Source organism: Aptenodytes patagonicus, chromosome 4 (genome assembly GCF_965638725.1).
Source record: "Aptenodytes patagonicus chromosome 4, bAptPat1.pri.cur, whole genome shotgun sequence".
Classification (NCBI taxonomy): Eukaryota; Metazoa; Chordata; class Aves; order Sphenisciformes; family Spheniscidae; genus Aptenodytes; species Aptenodytes patagonicus.
The window spans coordinates 66,915,248-66,930,603 of record NC_134952.1 but is presented as its reverse complement, the minus strand read 5'-3'; the positions used below and the strand labels follow the sequence as shown (position 1 = coordinate 66,930,603).

Here is a 15,356-nt window from a genome sequence, read left to right as displayed (position 1 = left end):
TGCTTTGAGTGTTTATCATGAAATTATTACTACTTAACTAAGTTTTTTCTGCATTGGTACATAATTCTGTAATATTGAAAGTTATTTTTCTTTAACTGAAGCATTTGTTGCCGTATCAGGACAATAGATTCTATATTGAGAGATCTACTGTGTTTAGTGGTTGATGGTGAATTACTTAATAACTACTTGTCAATTAGACATCTCTAATGGATTAGAAAAAACATAAATAATTTTAATCATATTGAATGTATTTTATGAATCCTGGAACTGAACTCCTAAATGTGAAACCATGAGACTTTGGTGTTAATGACTAAATGAAACATTAAAAAAAGAAAAATACCAAGTAACATTTGACTGTGACAATTGCCCCTCATTCTGCTTTTTAATGGTGTGGCTGGGTTGTGCTACTAAGGGTTATTGTGGGGTTGAATCACATGTATAACATCTAGCAGGGATGTTTAATTCATGGAACGCTTCAGGCTGACTGACCTTACTTTAACACAGTAGCTTCTAAACAGAAGGCAGCTTAAGAATTAACTTCTACTTTTTCTGGAAGTAGCTGGCCGCTAGAAATTTTTTTTTATATTAACTTCCACTGTAAGTGTTGCTTAAAATATGATTTGTTTACAATTGCTTTAGGCTGGTGAATATAAAGATCGCCACACTGACTGTTTACTGTCAGGAGTTAACTGTGTTGGTTATGGTCTAGTTAAATGGAAGGTAGATCTTGTTATCTACTTTTGCTCTTGGGTCTGTTTTTCCGTGATTCTTAAATGTTTCAGTGAAGCTATACTTCTGGAAGGAGCTTAGCAATCAAAATTTACCAGAGGGATATCATGAGGAAGTCCAACAAAGACATTCCTGTAATATTTGTTTAGGACTACATAACTTGTTTTTTTGTAGAAATACTCTTAACTCAGTAATATTCTTGCTTTTTTTTTTTCCCCTTCTGTGCACAGTTGCATATGCTTGGTGAGGGAAGTCGTGGAGCAACACTGGAAATTACTCTTGCGAAAATTCTTTACACTAGTAGTAAGTCATGGCTGCAGTTAATGGTGTTAAAATATTGTAGCGATGGCATCTCTAGAGAAAAGTCATACTTTTGCTTTCTGGATTTGTGGTGTTCTGGCCACTTTTGAAAAACATGACATGACTCCATGCAGTAACAGATTTTACTCATTTAAGTGTTAGTCAGTTGACCCTGTAATGATGGGCTCGGTGGTTTTGAAGCTTTTTTGATATTTCTCTGAGAAATCCTGAGTATTGTCAAATGTCTTCCATTTCTTCATAGGAGCCCCTTAGCCATTCCAATTAACTGCTTCTATAGAGAAGGATTCCTTTTTTATGTTTACGTCTCAGGTAATATTTCTTAGCTATATTCCCCTTTGTTGTGGTTTAACCACAGCTGGCAACTAAGCACCACACAGCTGCTTACTCACTCCCCTCACAGTGGGATGGGGGAGAGAATTGGAAGAGTAAAAGTGAGAAAACTCGTGGGTTGAGATAAAGGCAGTTTAATAGGGAAAGCAAAGTCCGCACACACAAGCAAAGCAAAACAAGGAATTCATTCACTCCTTCCCATCAGCAGGCAGGTGTTCAGCCATCTCCAGGAAAGCAGGGCTCCATCACGTGTAATGGCTACTTGGAAAGACAAATGCCATCACTCCGAAAGTCCCCCTTTTCCTTCTTCCCCCAGCTTTTATTGCTGAGCATGACGTCATATGGTGTGGAATATCCCTTTGGTCAGTTGGGGCCAGCTGTCCTGGCTGTGTCCCCTCCCAACTTCTTGTGTACCCCCTGCCTACTCGCTGGTGGGGTGAGAGGCAGAAAAGGCCCTGACTTTGTCTAAGCACTGCTCAGCAATAACTGAAACATCCCTGTATTATCAACAGTTTCCAGCACGAATCCAAAATATAGCCCCATACTAGCTACTGTGAAGAAAATTAACTCTACCCCAGCCAAAACCAGCACACCCTTCAAACCTGCTACTTTAGCATTTGAAAAGACTAATGATGAAGAAGCAGGCTTATGAATTAAATACTGAGCAGAAGTGTTAAAAATTGTGAACTTGGCAATAAATTAATCTCAACTTCTGTTTTACAGAAAACACGCAAATCATTGGCATGAGTGCAACTTTAAATAATGTTGCAGACCTGCAGAAGTTCCTGCAAGCGGAGTACTATACTAATAATTTTAGACCGGTCTGTATACAAGATACCATAAACTATTAAAGAAGATATTTGGTTTTAAAATTATAGCAAATCTGTTTAGGATCGTATCACAGCTTTTGTGCTTAATTTCACGGTGTAATGTAATATAATGCCTGCTACTGCTTGTGGTTGTACCAATACAATAAATAGCACTATGCACTTGTAAATGCACAAATGCAAGTACCTTTATATTGTTGTGTTAAGCCATTTATGTCTTTTTAACTAAACCAATTTCTAAGTTACACTTACTGTGATAAATCAGTACAGTTCATTTGATATAACTAGAATCTGTACTACTGGTGCTTGCATGCTGTCATGACAATGGTTTATGAATAGTTCAGGGGATACAACATTTGTCATACTCTTCGTTATTAGACACTTTCTCAAGGCAGATAATAAAAACAATTAACTTATGAAAAAATCCTTCACGGTGTGGAGTGTGTGCTTGTGTGCATGCAAGTATGTATGTATATGATGCTTAGAAAAAACATTAGCTGTACATCAATAATAGCTTAATCTTCAGAGAAGACTTGGTAGTTTAACTAAAGTTTCTGTTTATGGCTTATATCTCCCTAGGTAGAATTAAAGGAATACATAAAGATACGAGACACCATTTACGCAGTTGACAGCAAAACAGAAAATGGCTTTACTTTTTCACGTTGTCTTAATTTCAAGGTAAAACCAAAGTGTTTATAGTTTCTTTGAACTACAGTTATGAAATTTATTATTTTACACTGATTTGCTTACAGAGCTTTTACCAAATAAATTACTTAAACATTATAGTTCATTTGTAATACCTATAAGAAAGAAAATGGTAGGCTTTGGGGAGGAAAAGGGCCTTTAAAATACTGAACGTTTAACTTGATTTTCACTTCTTTACTGCTCTTTAAGGTAGAGGTTTCTTCAGTATTTTGACATGTGAAGAGCAATGGGTTTGAGTTTTCCAGATGCCCAGTGCTTTACGTGTTTGGGTAGATTTTCTCAACAGTTGATCATTCTTAGATGATACTGAAAGAAGACTTTTTTTTTTAGTTTTTGTCGGCTTATTACTGCCTTGTAGGGATTCATTTCAATCTTTAAAAAGAAAAATGTGTGTTATGGTAGACTGCCAGTAGCACAAGTAACATCACTATGGTGTCACTGAAAGAAATTGATTCTTACATCCATGTATCCCTCAGTTCAAGCTAGATGTGTTAATAAACTTTTTCAAGTGAGGATTGCGAGAAAAGCTTATCCTACAATTTTTTTCAATTTTGTCATGTTAAAGCAAATGGGAGTATTCTAGCGAAGATTGAGAACAAGCATTGAATACTTAGTTTATGACTTAATTTCTAAGTTTAAATGTTTGTCAATCTGTGTTTATGATAGTATTCTAGTAATCTGGAGAAAGCAGATCCTGACCACATCATTGCACTGGTTACTGAAGTTATTCCTAAATATTCCTGCCTAATCTTTTGTCCTACTAAAAGGAACTGTGAAAATGTGGCTTCAATGGTGTGCAAGTACCTCAAGAAGTAAGTTTCTGTCGTGATTTTTTAATTATATATGGAATAATTGGTCAGAATTTAGGATTTATCTTCTAGTTTGCAAGTGACTTTTCCTGGTGATCAGAAGTAAATATTTTGAATACAGAATCATGTAAAGTTAACTGCATAAATGATAGCAAACTGTTCAAGGCTCATGAAACAAATGTTTTACCAAAAAAAAAAAATCTTATTTTTTAAACAAACTATTTGAAAAAATGGTTATTAGAGGACAAATAATAAAAAAGGAAAAGCATACTAAATTAATATAATGCTGTGTCCCTTTGGCACTGGTCTCTGCAAGCTTAGAAAACAAACATTCTCTCTATAGCCCGGTATTTGGTCATGTATGTTACTAGTTGATTGAGTATCTGTGTTCTGTACCTACTTTGTGAATGTAAGTTGTAAAATCTAAACAGGCTTTGTTAATATAGAAAAGAAAGACTTATGTTTGGTTTCATTTAAATGTGATTTGATCAACTCATAATGGTCTAGCAAAGTTAAATTTTATGTAGGAAGAAATTATATTAAAAAAACAAAACCTCTCCCTTGCTATCAAAATTGAAACCATTTTTGATGTACCTATAATCTTCACTACGAGCTAATACTGTCCCTATTTCCTTTCTTCAGTGCACTCGATACTCACACCCAGTCAGTGTTTGGTCCCTTCTGTACCTGTGCTTAGAAACAAGAAAAGAGCTCTATTGCAACTTAATCAGTCTCCTGTGTATTGCTATTTTAAAGTTACTGGAAATAACTATTTCTTCAACCTAGATGTTAGAGGAATGGATAATAAACAGAAATAGACAGTAAGCATGTCTCTTGATTTTTTTAAGTAGTTAATGATTGATCAAAGTCTAAAGAAATGCTTTTCCTCCTCCAAGAGAATTTAGAGCTCACAGAGAGAAAGAGAAACAAGATCTCATCAAGAATCTAAAGAATATTGGAAATGGAAGTGTCTGTCCTGTTCTGAAGCAAACAATCCCTTTTGGTATTGCCTATCACCATAGCGGCCTTACAAATGATGAAAGAAAAAGTATAGAGGAAGCATATTCTGCAGGTGTCCTGTGTCTACTTGCTTGCACAGCTACTTTAGCTGCTGGAGTCAACCTGCCAGCTAGAAGGTTAGTAACTGAAACATATTTTATTGTTGCATTGATTTTTGCTTTGTAAAAAAAAATTGCTTTAATAAGTTGGAAGTATCGGTGCTATTTAAAGTATGTTTCTGCTTTTACTAGCAAATTGGAAGCGTAAGGGATTTTGTGTTCAACTCAGGACACAAGACTGCAAAGTTTTTATGTAGGAAATGTGAATCAGTAGCAAGTCCCTCAGAATGCATAGCTGAAGAGCACTTACCTAAATGGATTAAAGAAATTTTAATAAATTGAGGAAATGCTTCAATATTTTAGTAATGTTATCCAGAAGAATAAGGAATTCATGGTGGTTTCCTTAGATATTGTCCTAAGAACAGTGTTTAAATTGTAAAATAAATCTTTTCTAAGGACATACAGTTTGAATATGTTTTAACACAAAAATGTGTTCTCTTCTTATACAAGTGCTGATGATATGGCTGCTGTACTCTGTATGACCAAAACCTGTTTGCTAAGAATCCAGTTTTGTGTGCATATATGTTGGAATACCGCATCTGAGGGGAGAAAAAAAAATTCATACAGACAATTGTTGTCTTTCTAGCATAACTGATGTATGGTCAGTGTTGCTTATGTTTTTTAGTAGGGTTTGTTTTATATCTCAGTGACTTTTCACTCTTAAACTCAGGCCTTTGGGTAAATGTAAAGACTAGTTCCAAAGGTTCTGCAAACATAATAAACATGGCTTATCATTCAATAAACCTTAAATTGTTAAATGTTTTCCTGGTTGATTTACACATCTGTTCAATCAGCATTTGATTTTTATTAGTTACTAAGCCGGGGCATATATAAAGAGTGCATTTGTAAAATTTTATTGCTGCTTTAGTAATTTTAATATAAAGCATAACTTACTAAAGACTTCTTTACAGGGTTATTCTCAGAGCTCCTTATGTTGCTAATGAATTCCTGAAGAAGAACCAGTATAAACAAATGATTGGCAGAGCTGGTCGAGCTGGTATTGACAGTGCTGGAGAAAGTATTCTCATAGTGCAAGAAAAAGACAAACACTTGGTAATTTTTACAAAGCTGTTGGTAATTTAAATTGTTGGATTAAGTTGGTGGGGTAAACAGGAGGAGCTGAGCTGCCTAGCTTAATTTTTGTTCACTACTTAACATTGCAAGTATTTGACTTACGTAGTAATACCTATAATTATATATATATATAAAATACCTATAATTATAATACCTAAAACCTTTGTGGTTTGTTTTCAGACGTGAACTGTAAACTTCAAATGTCTACACTTATTTTCTTTATAAGCTGAATCATGTGTATCAGTATTTTTAAAAGTGTAAAACTAATGTATAAATATTTTCGCTGAACTAACACATTTCTCACTCTTTTTAGGTTCAGGATTTAATTAACAGTCCTTTGGAGAATTGTTACAGCAATCTTCTGCTAGAGTTGACCAAGGGAATGCAGAGCCTGTTGTTATCTTTGGTCGGACTTAAGGTATCAGTTAACTCTTCTCTGTGAGTAACTTAAGTGCTTGGGAATGCAAAGAAAACCTTATCCGTTGATTCTATAGAAAAAACAGACTTTTTAAACAGATTGGCTCACAAGTTCAGAACAGCTTCTAATCAGATAAGAAGGACAAAGATTTGATTAGTCTTTTTATTTAACTCAGTTATCAAGTAATCATGTAACATGACAATTTCCTTATCTGTAAAAGTCAATTATATCCACCTTATGATACATTACAGTATTAATAATATTTCAATTTTGATACTTGATTCAAAATAAAAATAGAAACAGTGGAAACAAATTAACATGATGCAGTAGCTAGAATAATAGAACAGATGGCGAGCAGTCCTGTCAGTTCCATCATAGACTGTCTATCATTCTATCTGTTGTCATGTATTTCTGTAGAAACACATTAACAGGATATCAAATTGCTTCTCTAGTCAGTAAATTTTTTCATATAGCTTATGAAATGTGTTATGACACCTTTAAGCATGCTAATCACTTGCAAAACTGATGCAGATAGCAGTTACCCATGAGGAAGTCGACAATTTTATGTGCAGTACTTTGCTGGGTGTTCAGCAGCAGCTGCTGTCTAAAGAGAAGAGCCTCTCAGAGATAATTAAAGATGGGCTAGAAAATCTAATAGAAAAAGGACTCCTAAAAGGAAGAATATCTGAGAAGGACCACAATTCCAAATGTACACTAACAATCACGCTGTTGGGTAAAGCTACATATAAAGGTAAGACTTTTTTATTTTTATTATAACCTTTATTTCAACAAACCCTTTCATCTGAGCCTTATCTCAATTTGATATGTTTTCCCATCTGCAATGAAAAATAAGTTGAGAGTCAGTTTTGATTACTATATGATGTGCTGGACTGAAAATGGGAATGAACAAGTAGTGCATGACTGAACATGATGGGAATGACGTGTAATAACATTGGTCACGATGGGAGTAAAACCAGAACTGTATCCCCAAAAAATGATTTAAAGATTTGATTTAGTGATTGTAATCAAAATGGCTCACGACCTGATTTTATAATTCATTGTTATGAACAGGTATGGTGAACAGGGGGATTTCTTGACATAGAGGGAAGCTTAAGGAGGGAAAGGAAGCATGTGACGTGTAGACCAATTGTAATAAAGCAGAGAGTATATCAGGAAGTTCTGTTTTCCTGTCATAGCATAAAGATACAGGGTATGGAACGCAATTGGAATAGGATGAATCTCTGAAAGATTCCTTCAGTCTACAAGATTGTTCCAGGATTTCACTAAAGCCAAGGCAATTCACAAACACTCCCAAAACCACACACAGAACGGACATACATGGAAATAGGTGACTGCCTTTCCTCGGTTCTGTTTCACTGCTCATGTTAGGTTAGAGCAGTTATTCAGGTTACTGTTATTTCTCTTCAATTCAGATGATGTAACAAGCTTTTGTGGAAGATGAAGGAAATACTGACTATGTTAAAATCAATTACACTTAACTCTGTATGCCTGTTTAAAATTGCAATACATTGTGTGTGCTTATTATAGGGTCTATAGACTTGGCATACTGCAGTCTTCTTTACAGAGAATTGAAGAAAGGTTTGGAAGGGCTGATTCTTGAAAGCAATCTTCATCTTCTATATCTGGCAACTCCATATGATATGACTTCTAACTGTAGCCCAGATTGGATGATATACTTGAGACTGGTGAGAATTTACTAGCAAACATGCATTGGGGCATATAATAATCCTGCTTATTAAATTTTAAGTTTATACACGTAGGAAATGTAGAAAGTGGGGTAGCAATTTGATGAAAAGTTGATATGCTATTTTATTTTCAGTCACATGGCAGAAGTGCTTTCCTGTATTGCATAAAAACCTAAGTTCTCTTTTGCATCTATAATATTTGACCCTGTTTGGGGGAAACGGTGGCATGAAACACATCTCTTGAGTTGCCAGTATTCCAAGTCCTGACTCTAATGTTGGTGCTAGCCTTGCCATCACCAGAGTCTGGTTAATCTTAAACAAGACTTTCCTATAAACTAGTTATATGTAACCACATCATTGTAGTCTTGCAAGAAAACCACTATTAAATTAATCAAGAGCCATATTTACCTTCTGATTTAATCTGTAGTTTAGGGAGCAAAATCCACTAGAGAATGTTAAGTCTTAGTCTTTGTCTGAGTCTAATGCTTAACTCCAGCGATGATTGCCACTATTACACTGTGACCAATACCTTCCTACAGGCTACTATGCTTATGTCAGCCTTAGCAGCACAGCCCTTATCCTAGTCTTGCACACTCTGTAAGATCCACCCATAATTCAGCTACTCCCTTTTCTGTAAAGTGCTGTATACTAGGGGTAGCACTAAAATCTATTTCATTTTGTTAAAATGTGGCATTCAGAGATGGACAGGTACAGATAATTCAAACAAGTAGGCAAAGAAGCTGCAGATCTGACTGTCTAGTGACTATAGTACTAGTCTAGTGACTAAGTACTATATAGAGATATTGAAAAACATTGTTTCACTTTGAGTAATAGACTTGTGTTTTCTATAATATTAAGAGAACTAAATATCTGAAAATTCTTCATAAAATCTTATTTTAGTTCAACCAGCTAAGTGCAGCAGAGCAAAAAGTAGCAGATGCTGTGGGAGTACCTGAAAGCTTTATTACAAAAAAGGCTTCTGGTCAAGCCATCAGAAAGGTAGGCTGGAGATTTTTCATACCTAAGATGACAATTTAGTCATTTCATTTGATTCTTTACAAATTCTAGATTATTTTTCTGCTAGTGTTCTTTATTACTGTTCTACTTATTAAGGTTCTTTTAACTTCATTGGTTGGTTTTTCTTAATGTTGTTTAATGTCTTTGGGTATAATAGACATGTTTTAGATGTTAGGGATGAAAAGAATTTCCTTGTAGCACTAACAGAATATCTTGAATGTGCTATTGGCTCTGAATTCTAACTTGCTTTCTTCCTAGAATGTGGACAGTGTTGTGGTGAACAGGCTGTACCTGTCATTTGTCCTTTATACCCTACTGAAAGAGACCAATATATGGAGCGTTTCAGAGAAATTTAATATGTCCCGAGGATATGTGCAAAATCTCCTTAATTCTGCTGCCTCATTTGCCTCCTGTGTTCTACATTTCTGTGAGGTAGTGTTAAATGAATTCCAATAAATTCTTTGGGGTTGGTTTTGCAAAATCTGGAGTTTTGTTCTTTTACGTTAGAACTGAACATAGGTGTTGTATTTCACCTTTCCTCTGCAAAACTGTTTTTTTCACCTTTCCTGTTCAAAATTATTTTTCCTGTTATCCTGGCTTTGGCTGGGATAGAGTTAATTAAACTACGACACCTGTTCAGAAAAGCATGCTCGTACAGTGATATGTCTTATATTAAAAGCAAGCTTTATGCACTGAGAATGTGAAAATATACAAACTGTACAGGGCATTGATCAGTGTTAGCACTGTTGGTGAAATAATTGACAGTTTTACCTTTCTCTTGGAAGTAAGGCCATCTGGTTGTGGAATGTCATCTCAGGAAAACAGCTGACTCGGTTTGTTATCTTGTTTTTTTCCGCTACTGAAATAATGCATTGCTTATCCTTCAGAACTGCCCCAACTTTGAGATGTTCAGCTCAAGAGTGCTGAATACAACTCTGCAACTAGCTGAAAGAATAACTAGAAATAATGGTGCTTCCCCTGTCTAAAAGCCAAATACATGCTTGTTGCCATAGCAGAGCTCTTATGAGTCATACCCCCCAAATACAGAACTTAAGATCTGATTTTTAGTGATCTTTGTCTCTGCAGGAATTGGAAGAATTCTGGGTTTATAAAGCCTTGCTGACAGAACTTACCAAGCAGTTGACATACTGTGTTAAGACAGAACTCATTCCTCTGATGGAGGTAGCAGGGGTTCTAGAGGTTAGTAAACCTGGCTTTGTGAGATTTTTTTCAATGTAAACTTGTATGCTAAGTGTTACTGTGCCTTTCAAGTGTATCTGGAAGATCAAGCTAGTTTTTCATTGAGAATTTGGCATAGCGCAGATATCCCACAACAGTCCCGGAGGTTGGGGGAAAAGTGGTCTGTTGAGGAAATGTGAGCTGGAGCCAATAATGTTTTTCTTCTGGCTGCTACCACAGCAACAGTGAAAATGCTGTATTTGGACAATAATTTAGCTGTATACTCAGTTGGAAAACAGAGTCCAGGTTTCTTTTGTGGTAAAGATTCTTCAGTTCATGGGAGTAAACAGCAATAAGAATTTACATATTTAGTTAAGTTAGAAGATCCTCACAGAAATATGTGAAGTCCTATTGGGAACTTAGGCTTTTACAATCACTTGCAGTGCTGCCTGTATTTTAAATAAGAAACTTAACCGGTCTCTGAATCAAAGACTCCTATTAAAGTAGAAAATCTTTTTGGGCTTCAGTGCAAGGTTCTAAGTAATCACTGGACCTCTTTGCAAAATGATCTAACTTGCCTGTTCAGCCTATTGTAGAATCAGTTCGTCAGCAAACCATTGAATTTAGTGGCAGTAAGGTTTTATTCTGAGAAGCTAAACAATGATGGAAGACTTAGAGCCTAATGGGTTTTTTTATATGTCAAATTTTCTGAATTGGATGCAAAAGGTAAGTAGTCTTTTTTTTTTTCATGGCTCACTCCATATGGGAGCATTTCTTTGTAAGGGCAAAAGCAGCCTAGACAGCATGATTCTGCTGAAGTTGTATTTTAAAGATGACTCTTCAAAATTATTGCTATAACCAAGGTACTTCTGCACTGGAGTTAAAACTCTACCGACAGCTGATATTTGTAGCAGGTAGACTGTCATCTTGAACAGACATGATTTGTTTAGATATCTGTGGAGGAAATAATAAAATCAATCTTAAGGTTACTGTAGTGAAAGAGAAAATTATTTTCTGCACATTTACTTGCACAGTTTTCAAAGAGCAATCTAAAACCTTTTCATGAGATTTAAGTCATTAGTGGGGAAAGATTCTGCGTCATCAGTCATACTGTGCATATAACAGCCAAACAGAGCACAGAAAATATTTGCTGGCAATTAGTGGTTATTTTTGGTGAAATTAATGATACCTACTTCACATCAACGAACATGCATAGTTATCATGGAAGAAGATAATATATTCTAAGTTGTTACCTGTTGGATGCTAAAAAACCCCCACATATGCCATGAAATAAATGTCTTTCTATTCCTTGTTGTCTTTAAAAGAGGCAAGGGGAAAAAAACAAAAGGTAATTGACCAAATGTTTGGAGGTGTAACACTTCTTCATCAAATGGGTATTATTTCATACCTTGGGATACTAAAGCCTTGGGTATACTAAATTACTGCATTACTAGTGTAGAAATGCATTTTAATTTAAATTTTGTAAAGTTCTAGCAGCATTTGTTTTGCAAAAGAAATGTTTGCCCGGAGACCCTCTGTTAAGCAAATACTGCTTGACCTACCTTACATAGCAACAGGATCAAACCAAGCTGAGAAGCAGGTAATGCACACCCCCTTACACTGGTGATAATCAGATTCCAGAGAATCTCTCCTGTATATGTGAGCTCACAGCCATGACTTTGCACAAAACTAGAGAAATAAGAAAGATACTGTGATACTAAAGGAAAAATTATCTATAAGCTTGAAACAGGGAAGTGTAGTCTTTTCTGGAATTCTGTGAAAGCTCTGTTCTGTGAAAATTCTGTTAAAAAAAAAAATTCAGATAAAATCAGCCCTCCTATCACTTAGACACCTCCAAAGAATGTGAGACAGTCATTCCTGTCAGTGACAGTGAATGCAGAAAACACAATAACAAAAGAGGATGGCAAAGTCAGCACCATCTAGGCTCAGAGAAAATAATGATGAATGGGTTCCTAAGAACTGGGTGAGATTGTATGGGGAGGTAAATCTTAGCAGTAAAGCTGTATTTTGGGGGAGTAAAGATTCTCAGTGAGTATTCATGTTCTTAGAAAGATAAATGAAAGAGAATTGGATTGATATGCGAAGATGAAATGTTTGAGGTTGGTGCAGCGATTGGCACTTAATGGTAATTCTTGTTGCCTGTTCTAATAATCTAACACAATTTTGGACTTGCAGGCACGAGCAAAACAACTTTATAATGCAGGATACAAAACTTTAGCACACTTGGCTAATGCAAATCCAGAAACTCTGGTCAAGATGATTGAGCACTTGTCACGACGTCAAGCCAAACAAATTGTTTCATCTGCAAAGGTAAGTTAGAAACAAAGTTATAAAAACCTCCTTCAGAACTTCAGTATGTCAAAAGTGGATGTTTGAATGACATTAAAAGTGAAGGATTCAGTTTACTAGTAAAGGCATTAGTGGATATTTGTGACCCAAATACTGATCTGTATTAAGAATATATTGAAATATTTTCTTGACAATATCATTTATCTAAGATGGTTAAGCGTAATGAATTGAGCAATTGCTGACCTTCATGCTCCTGAATGATGGGCAAACTTAAACTTTTCTTAAAACAATTTGTTATATACAGGATAGTGGAAAGTTGTGCTCTTTTTCAGAGGGGAAGCAAAGGACAAAAATGTTTGACAGCTTGTCTGATGAAATGTGGGAATTAAATTACTACCTCAGTCTCTGTGCTGAGTCATCATAACTGAAAATGCTCAATTCTGCCAATACTTCAGGACTTACAGAAATTCTAGTGGTGGTTGTGATAAAAGAAGAGGATTTTCAGGACTGTAGAAATGGAAACCAACAAGGTATAGGGTTAACCTCACCTATTTAGGTTGCTTTTGTCATGCCCTGTTATTCTTTCCTTTCTAATTGTTTTCCATTCTGAATATGCATCATGAGAAGGGGCTTCACTTAATATCTACCTCTAAGGCACACTTAGTGCGTTAGGCACACATAAATAATCCAAGGGAAAAGATCTGTAACAAACATTGAGTTGTACCTAAACAAAAAATACAGGAAGTATTTTATTTATCAAGTGGTAGTATTTTCTCTCCTCAATCTCCATTAATCATCTGCTGTTGTAATGGCATCGGCTTCATGTTTGATTCTGCTAAAATAGCAAGCTTTCAGTAAAGTAAGGGAATGCCTAGAATAAATGAATGGGTAGTTGGTGTGAAAATGATGCAGTCAATAACAAAGTCTTGGTTTCTATATTCTCACAGAGTAAAAGTACTAACTTTGGGGTTTATGCACTTAAAAAAAGGTCATGGCCATTTAATGTTGTTTTAGGCTCCTTACTGCTTTTTTTGCTGCTGTGTGAGCCAAAAGAAAGGGATATATGCAGATTCCTCATCTACATCAGTGCCAAATCCAGCAATCTAGCTTACTCTCATGCTCAGATATTAAACTGTTGGAGTTTTCTCTAACTGCGAAGTTAGAAGAGTGCTTGCACGTGTTACGCTACACACGCTACTGGGGGACTGTTAGACTCCAACTGCCAGCAACAAACAGTTCAGGGCAGTAGATTAAACAGTTGCTAATATCGGGGGTCCTATATGTCTGATGTAAAATGCTGAAGTAAGAAATTTTTTTATAAAGCAAGAAATTGGCAACTTGGCAGGCACAACTTACAAATCATAGAATCATTAAGGTTGGAAAAGACCTCTAAGATCATCGAGTCCAACCGTCAACCCAACACCACCATGCCCACTAAACCATGTCCCTAAGCACCTCATCTACACGTCTTTTAAATACCTCCAGGGATGGTGACTCAACCACTTGCCTGGGCAGCCTGTTCCAATGTTTAACCACTCTTTCAGTAAAGAAATTTCTCCTCACGTCCCATCTAAACCTCCCCTGGTGCAACTTGAGGCCATTTCCTCTTGTCCTATCGCTTGTTACTTGGGAGAAGAGACCGACACCCACCTCGCTACAACCTCCTTTCAGGTAGTTGTAGAGAGCGATGAGGTCTCCCCTCAGCCTCCTTTTCTCCAGGCTAAACAGTCCCAGTTCCCTCAGCTGCTCCTCATAAGACTTGTTCTCCAGACCCCTCACCAGCCTCGTTGCTCTTCTCTGGACACGCTCTAACACCTCAACGTCCTTCTTGTAGTGAGGGGCCCAAAACTGAACACAGTATTCGAGGTGCGGCCTCACCAGTGCCAAGTACAGGGGCACGATCACTTCCCTACTCCTGCTGGCCACACTATTTCTGATACAGGCCAGGATGCCATTGGCCCTCTTGGCCACCTGGGCACACTGCTGGCTCCTGTTCAGCCGGCTGTCAACCAACACCCCCAGGTCCTTTTCCGCCAGGCAGCTTTCCAGCCACTCTTCCCCAAGCCTGTAGTGCTGCATGGGGTTGTTGTGGCCGAAGTGCAGGACCTGGCACTTGGCCTTGTTGAACCTCATACAGTTGGCCTGGGCCCATCGATCCAGCCTGTCCAGGTCCCTCTGCAGAGCCTTCCTACCCTCGAGCAGATCAACACTCCCGCCCAACTTGGTGTCATCTGCGAAATAAATGTTTATTCCAACATGGAGAATAAATGTTTAAGGTTAAAAATGCTCGTTAACAGTTCTAGACAAAACTGTTTATGTTCTGTTAAATTTTGTGTATTACGTGATGGCAGAACTGAGAAAACTAGCTGTGTACTGTATGAATTTGTGTAAGTGTTCTTCATATGGGTATACACTAAACAATAAAAAAATGTTGGTAGTAGTACTTGTGAAAAATGTTAGTCCTTTGAGGCAAAGATACTGCAGTCCTGTGAGCAGCAGCAGCAGAAGTTTTTTACAGACCAAATGCAAGTTTGGAAAGAAGCATTGGTGTTTTAACCTAACAGTTATAGGTAATGCTTGTGTTTGTTTTCTGATTTTTTTTTTTCCATTATAGATGCTGCTGAGTGAAAAAGCTGAGGCTTTACAAGAAGAAGTTGAAGAACTCTTAAAGGTGCCTACAGATATCCCAGGGACCTACTGACCAATTGTCATGAAGAAAAATCATGAATCTGAAAATTGGGATATTTTTTAAATTTTTTAACTTTCCTGTGTAAAGCTGCTGTAACTATGATAAATATTAAATGTCTTTTGTA

The 15,356-nt window shown here is 36.6% G+C and overlaps 1 protein-coding gene across 3 annotated transcripts in view; it reads left to right on the top strand.

Annotated features, from left to right (window-relative positions):
• Positions 1–15,356, top strand: part of HELQ (helicase, POLQ like) — a 22,090-nt gene extending 6,734 nt beyond the window's left edge. For 2 of the 3 annotated variants that reach the window (XM_076337059.1, XM_076337057.1), the window contains 14 exons: positions 960–1,032; positions 2,104–2,201; positions 2,787–2,885; positions 3,579–3,724; positions 4,618–4,857; positions 5,751–5,892; positions 6,227–6,331; positions 6,863–7,082; positions 7,880–8,037; positions 8,938–9,036; positions 9,313–9,486; positions 10,141–10,254; positions 12,430–12,564; positions 15,158–15,356. In XM_076337059.1, coding sequence (XP_076193174.1) covers positions 960–1,032; positions 2,104–2,201; positions 2,787–2,885; positions 3,579–3,724; positions 4,618–4,857; positions 5,751–5,892; positions 6,227–6,331; positions 6,863–7,082; positions 7,880–8,037; positions 8,938–9,036; positions 9,313–9,486; positions 10,141–10,254; positions 12,430–12,564; positions 15,158–15,244 — 1,890 coding nt within the window. In that variant the 3' untranslated portion in view covers positions 15,245–15,356. The remainder of the gene's footprint in view (positions 1–959; positions 1,033–2,103; positions 2,202–2,786; positions 2,886–3,578; positions 3,725–4,617; positions 4,858–5,750; positions 5,893–6,226; positions 6,332–6,862; positions 7,083–7,879; positions 8,038–8,937; positions 9,037–9,312; positions 9,487–10,140; positions 10,255–12,429; positions 12,565–15,157) is intronic. The other variant, XM_076337058.1, reaches the window with a different exon arrangement.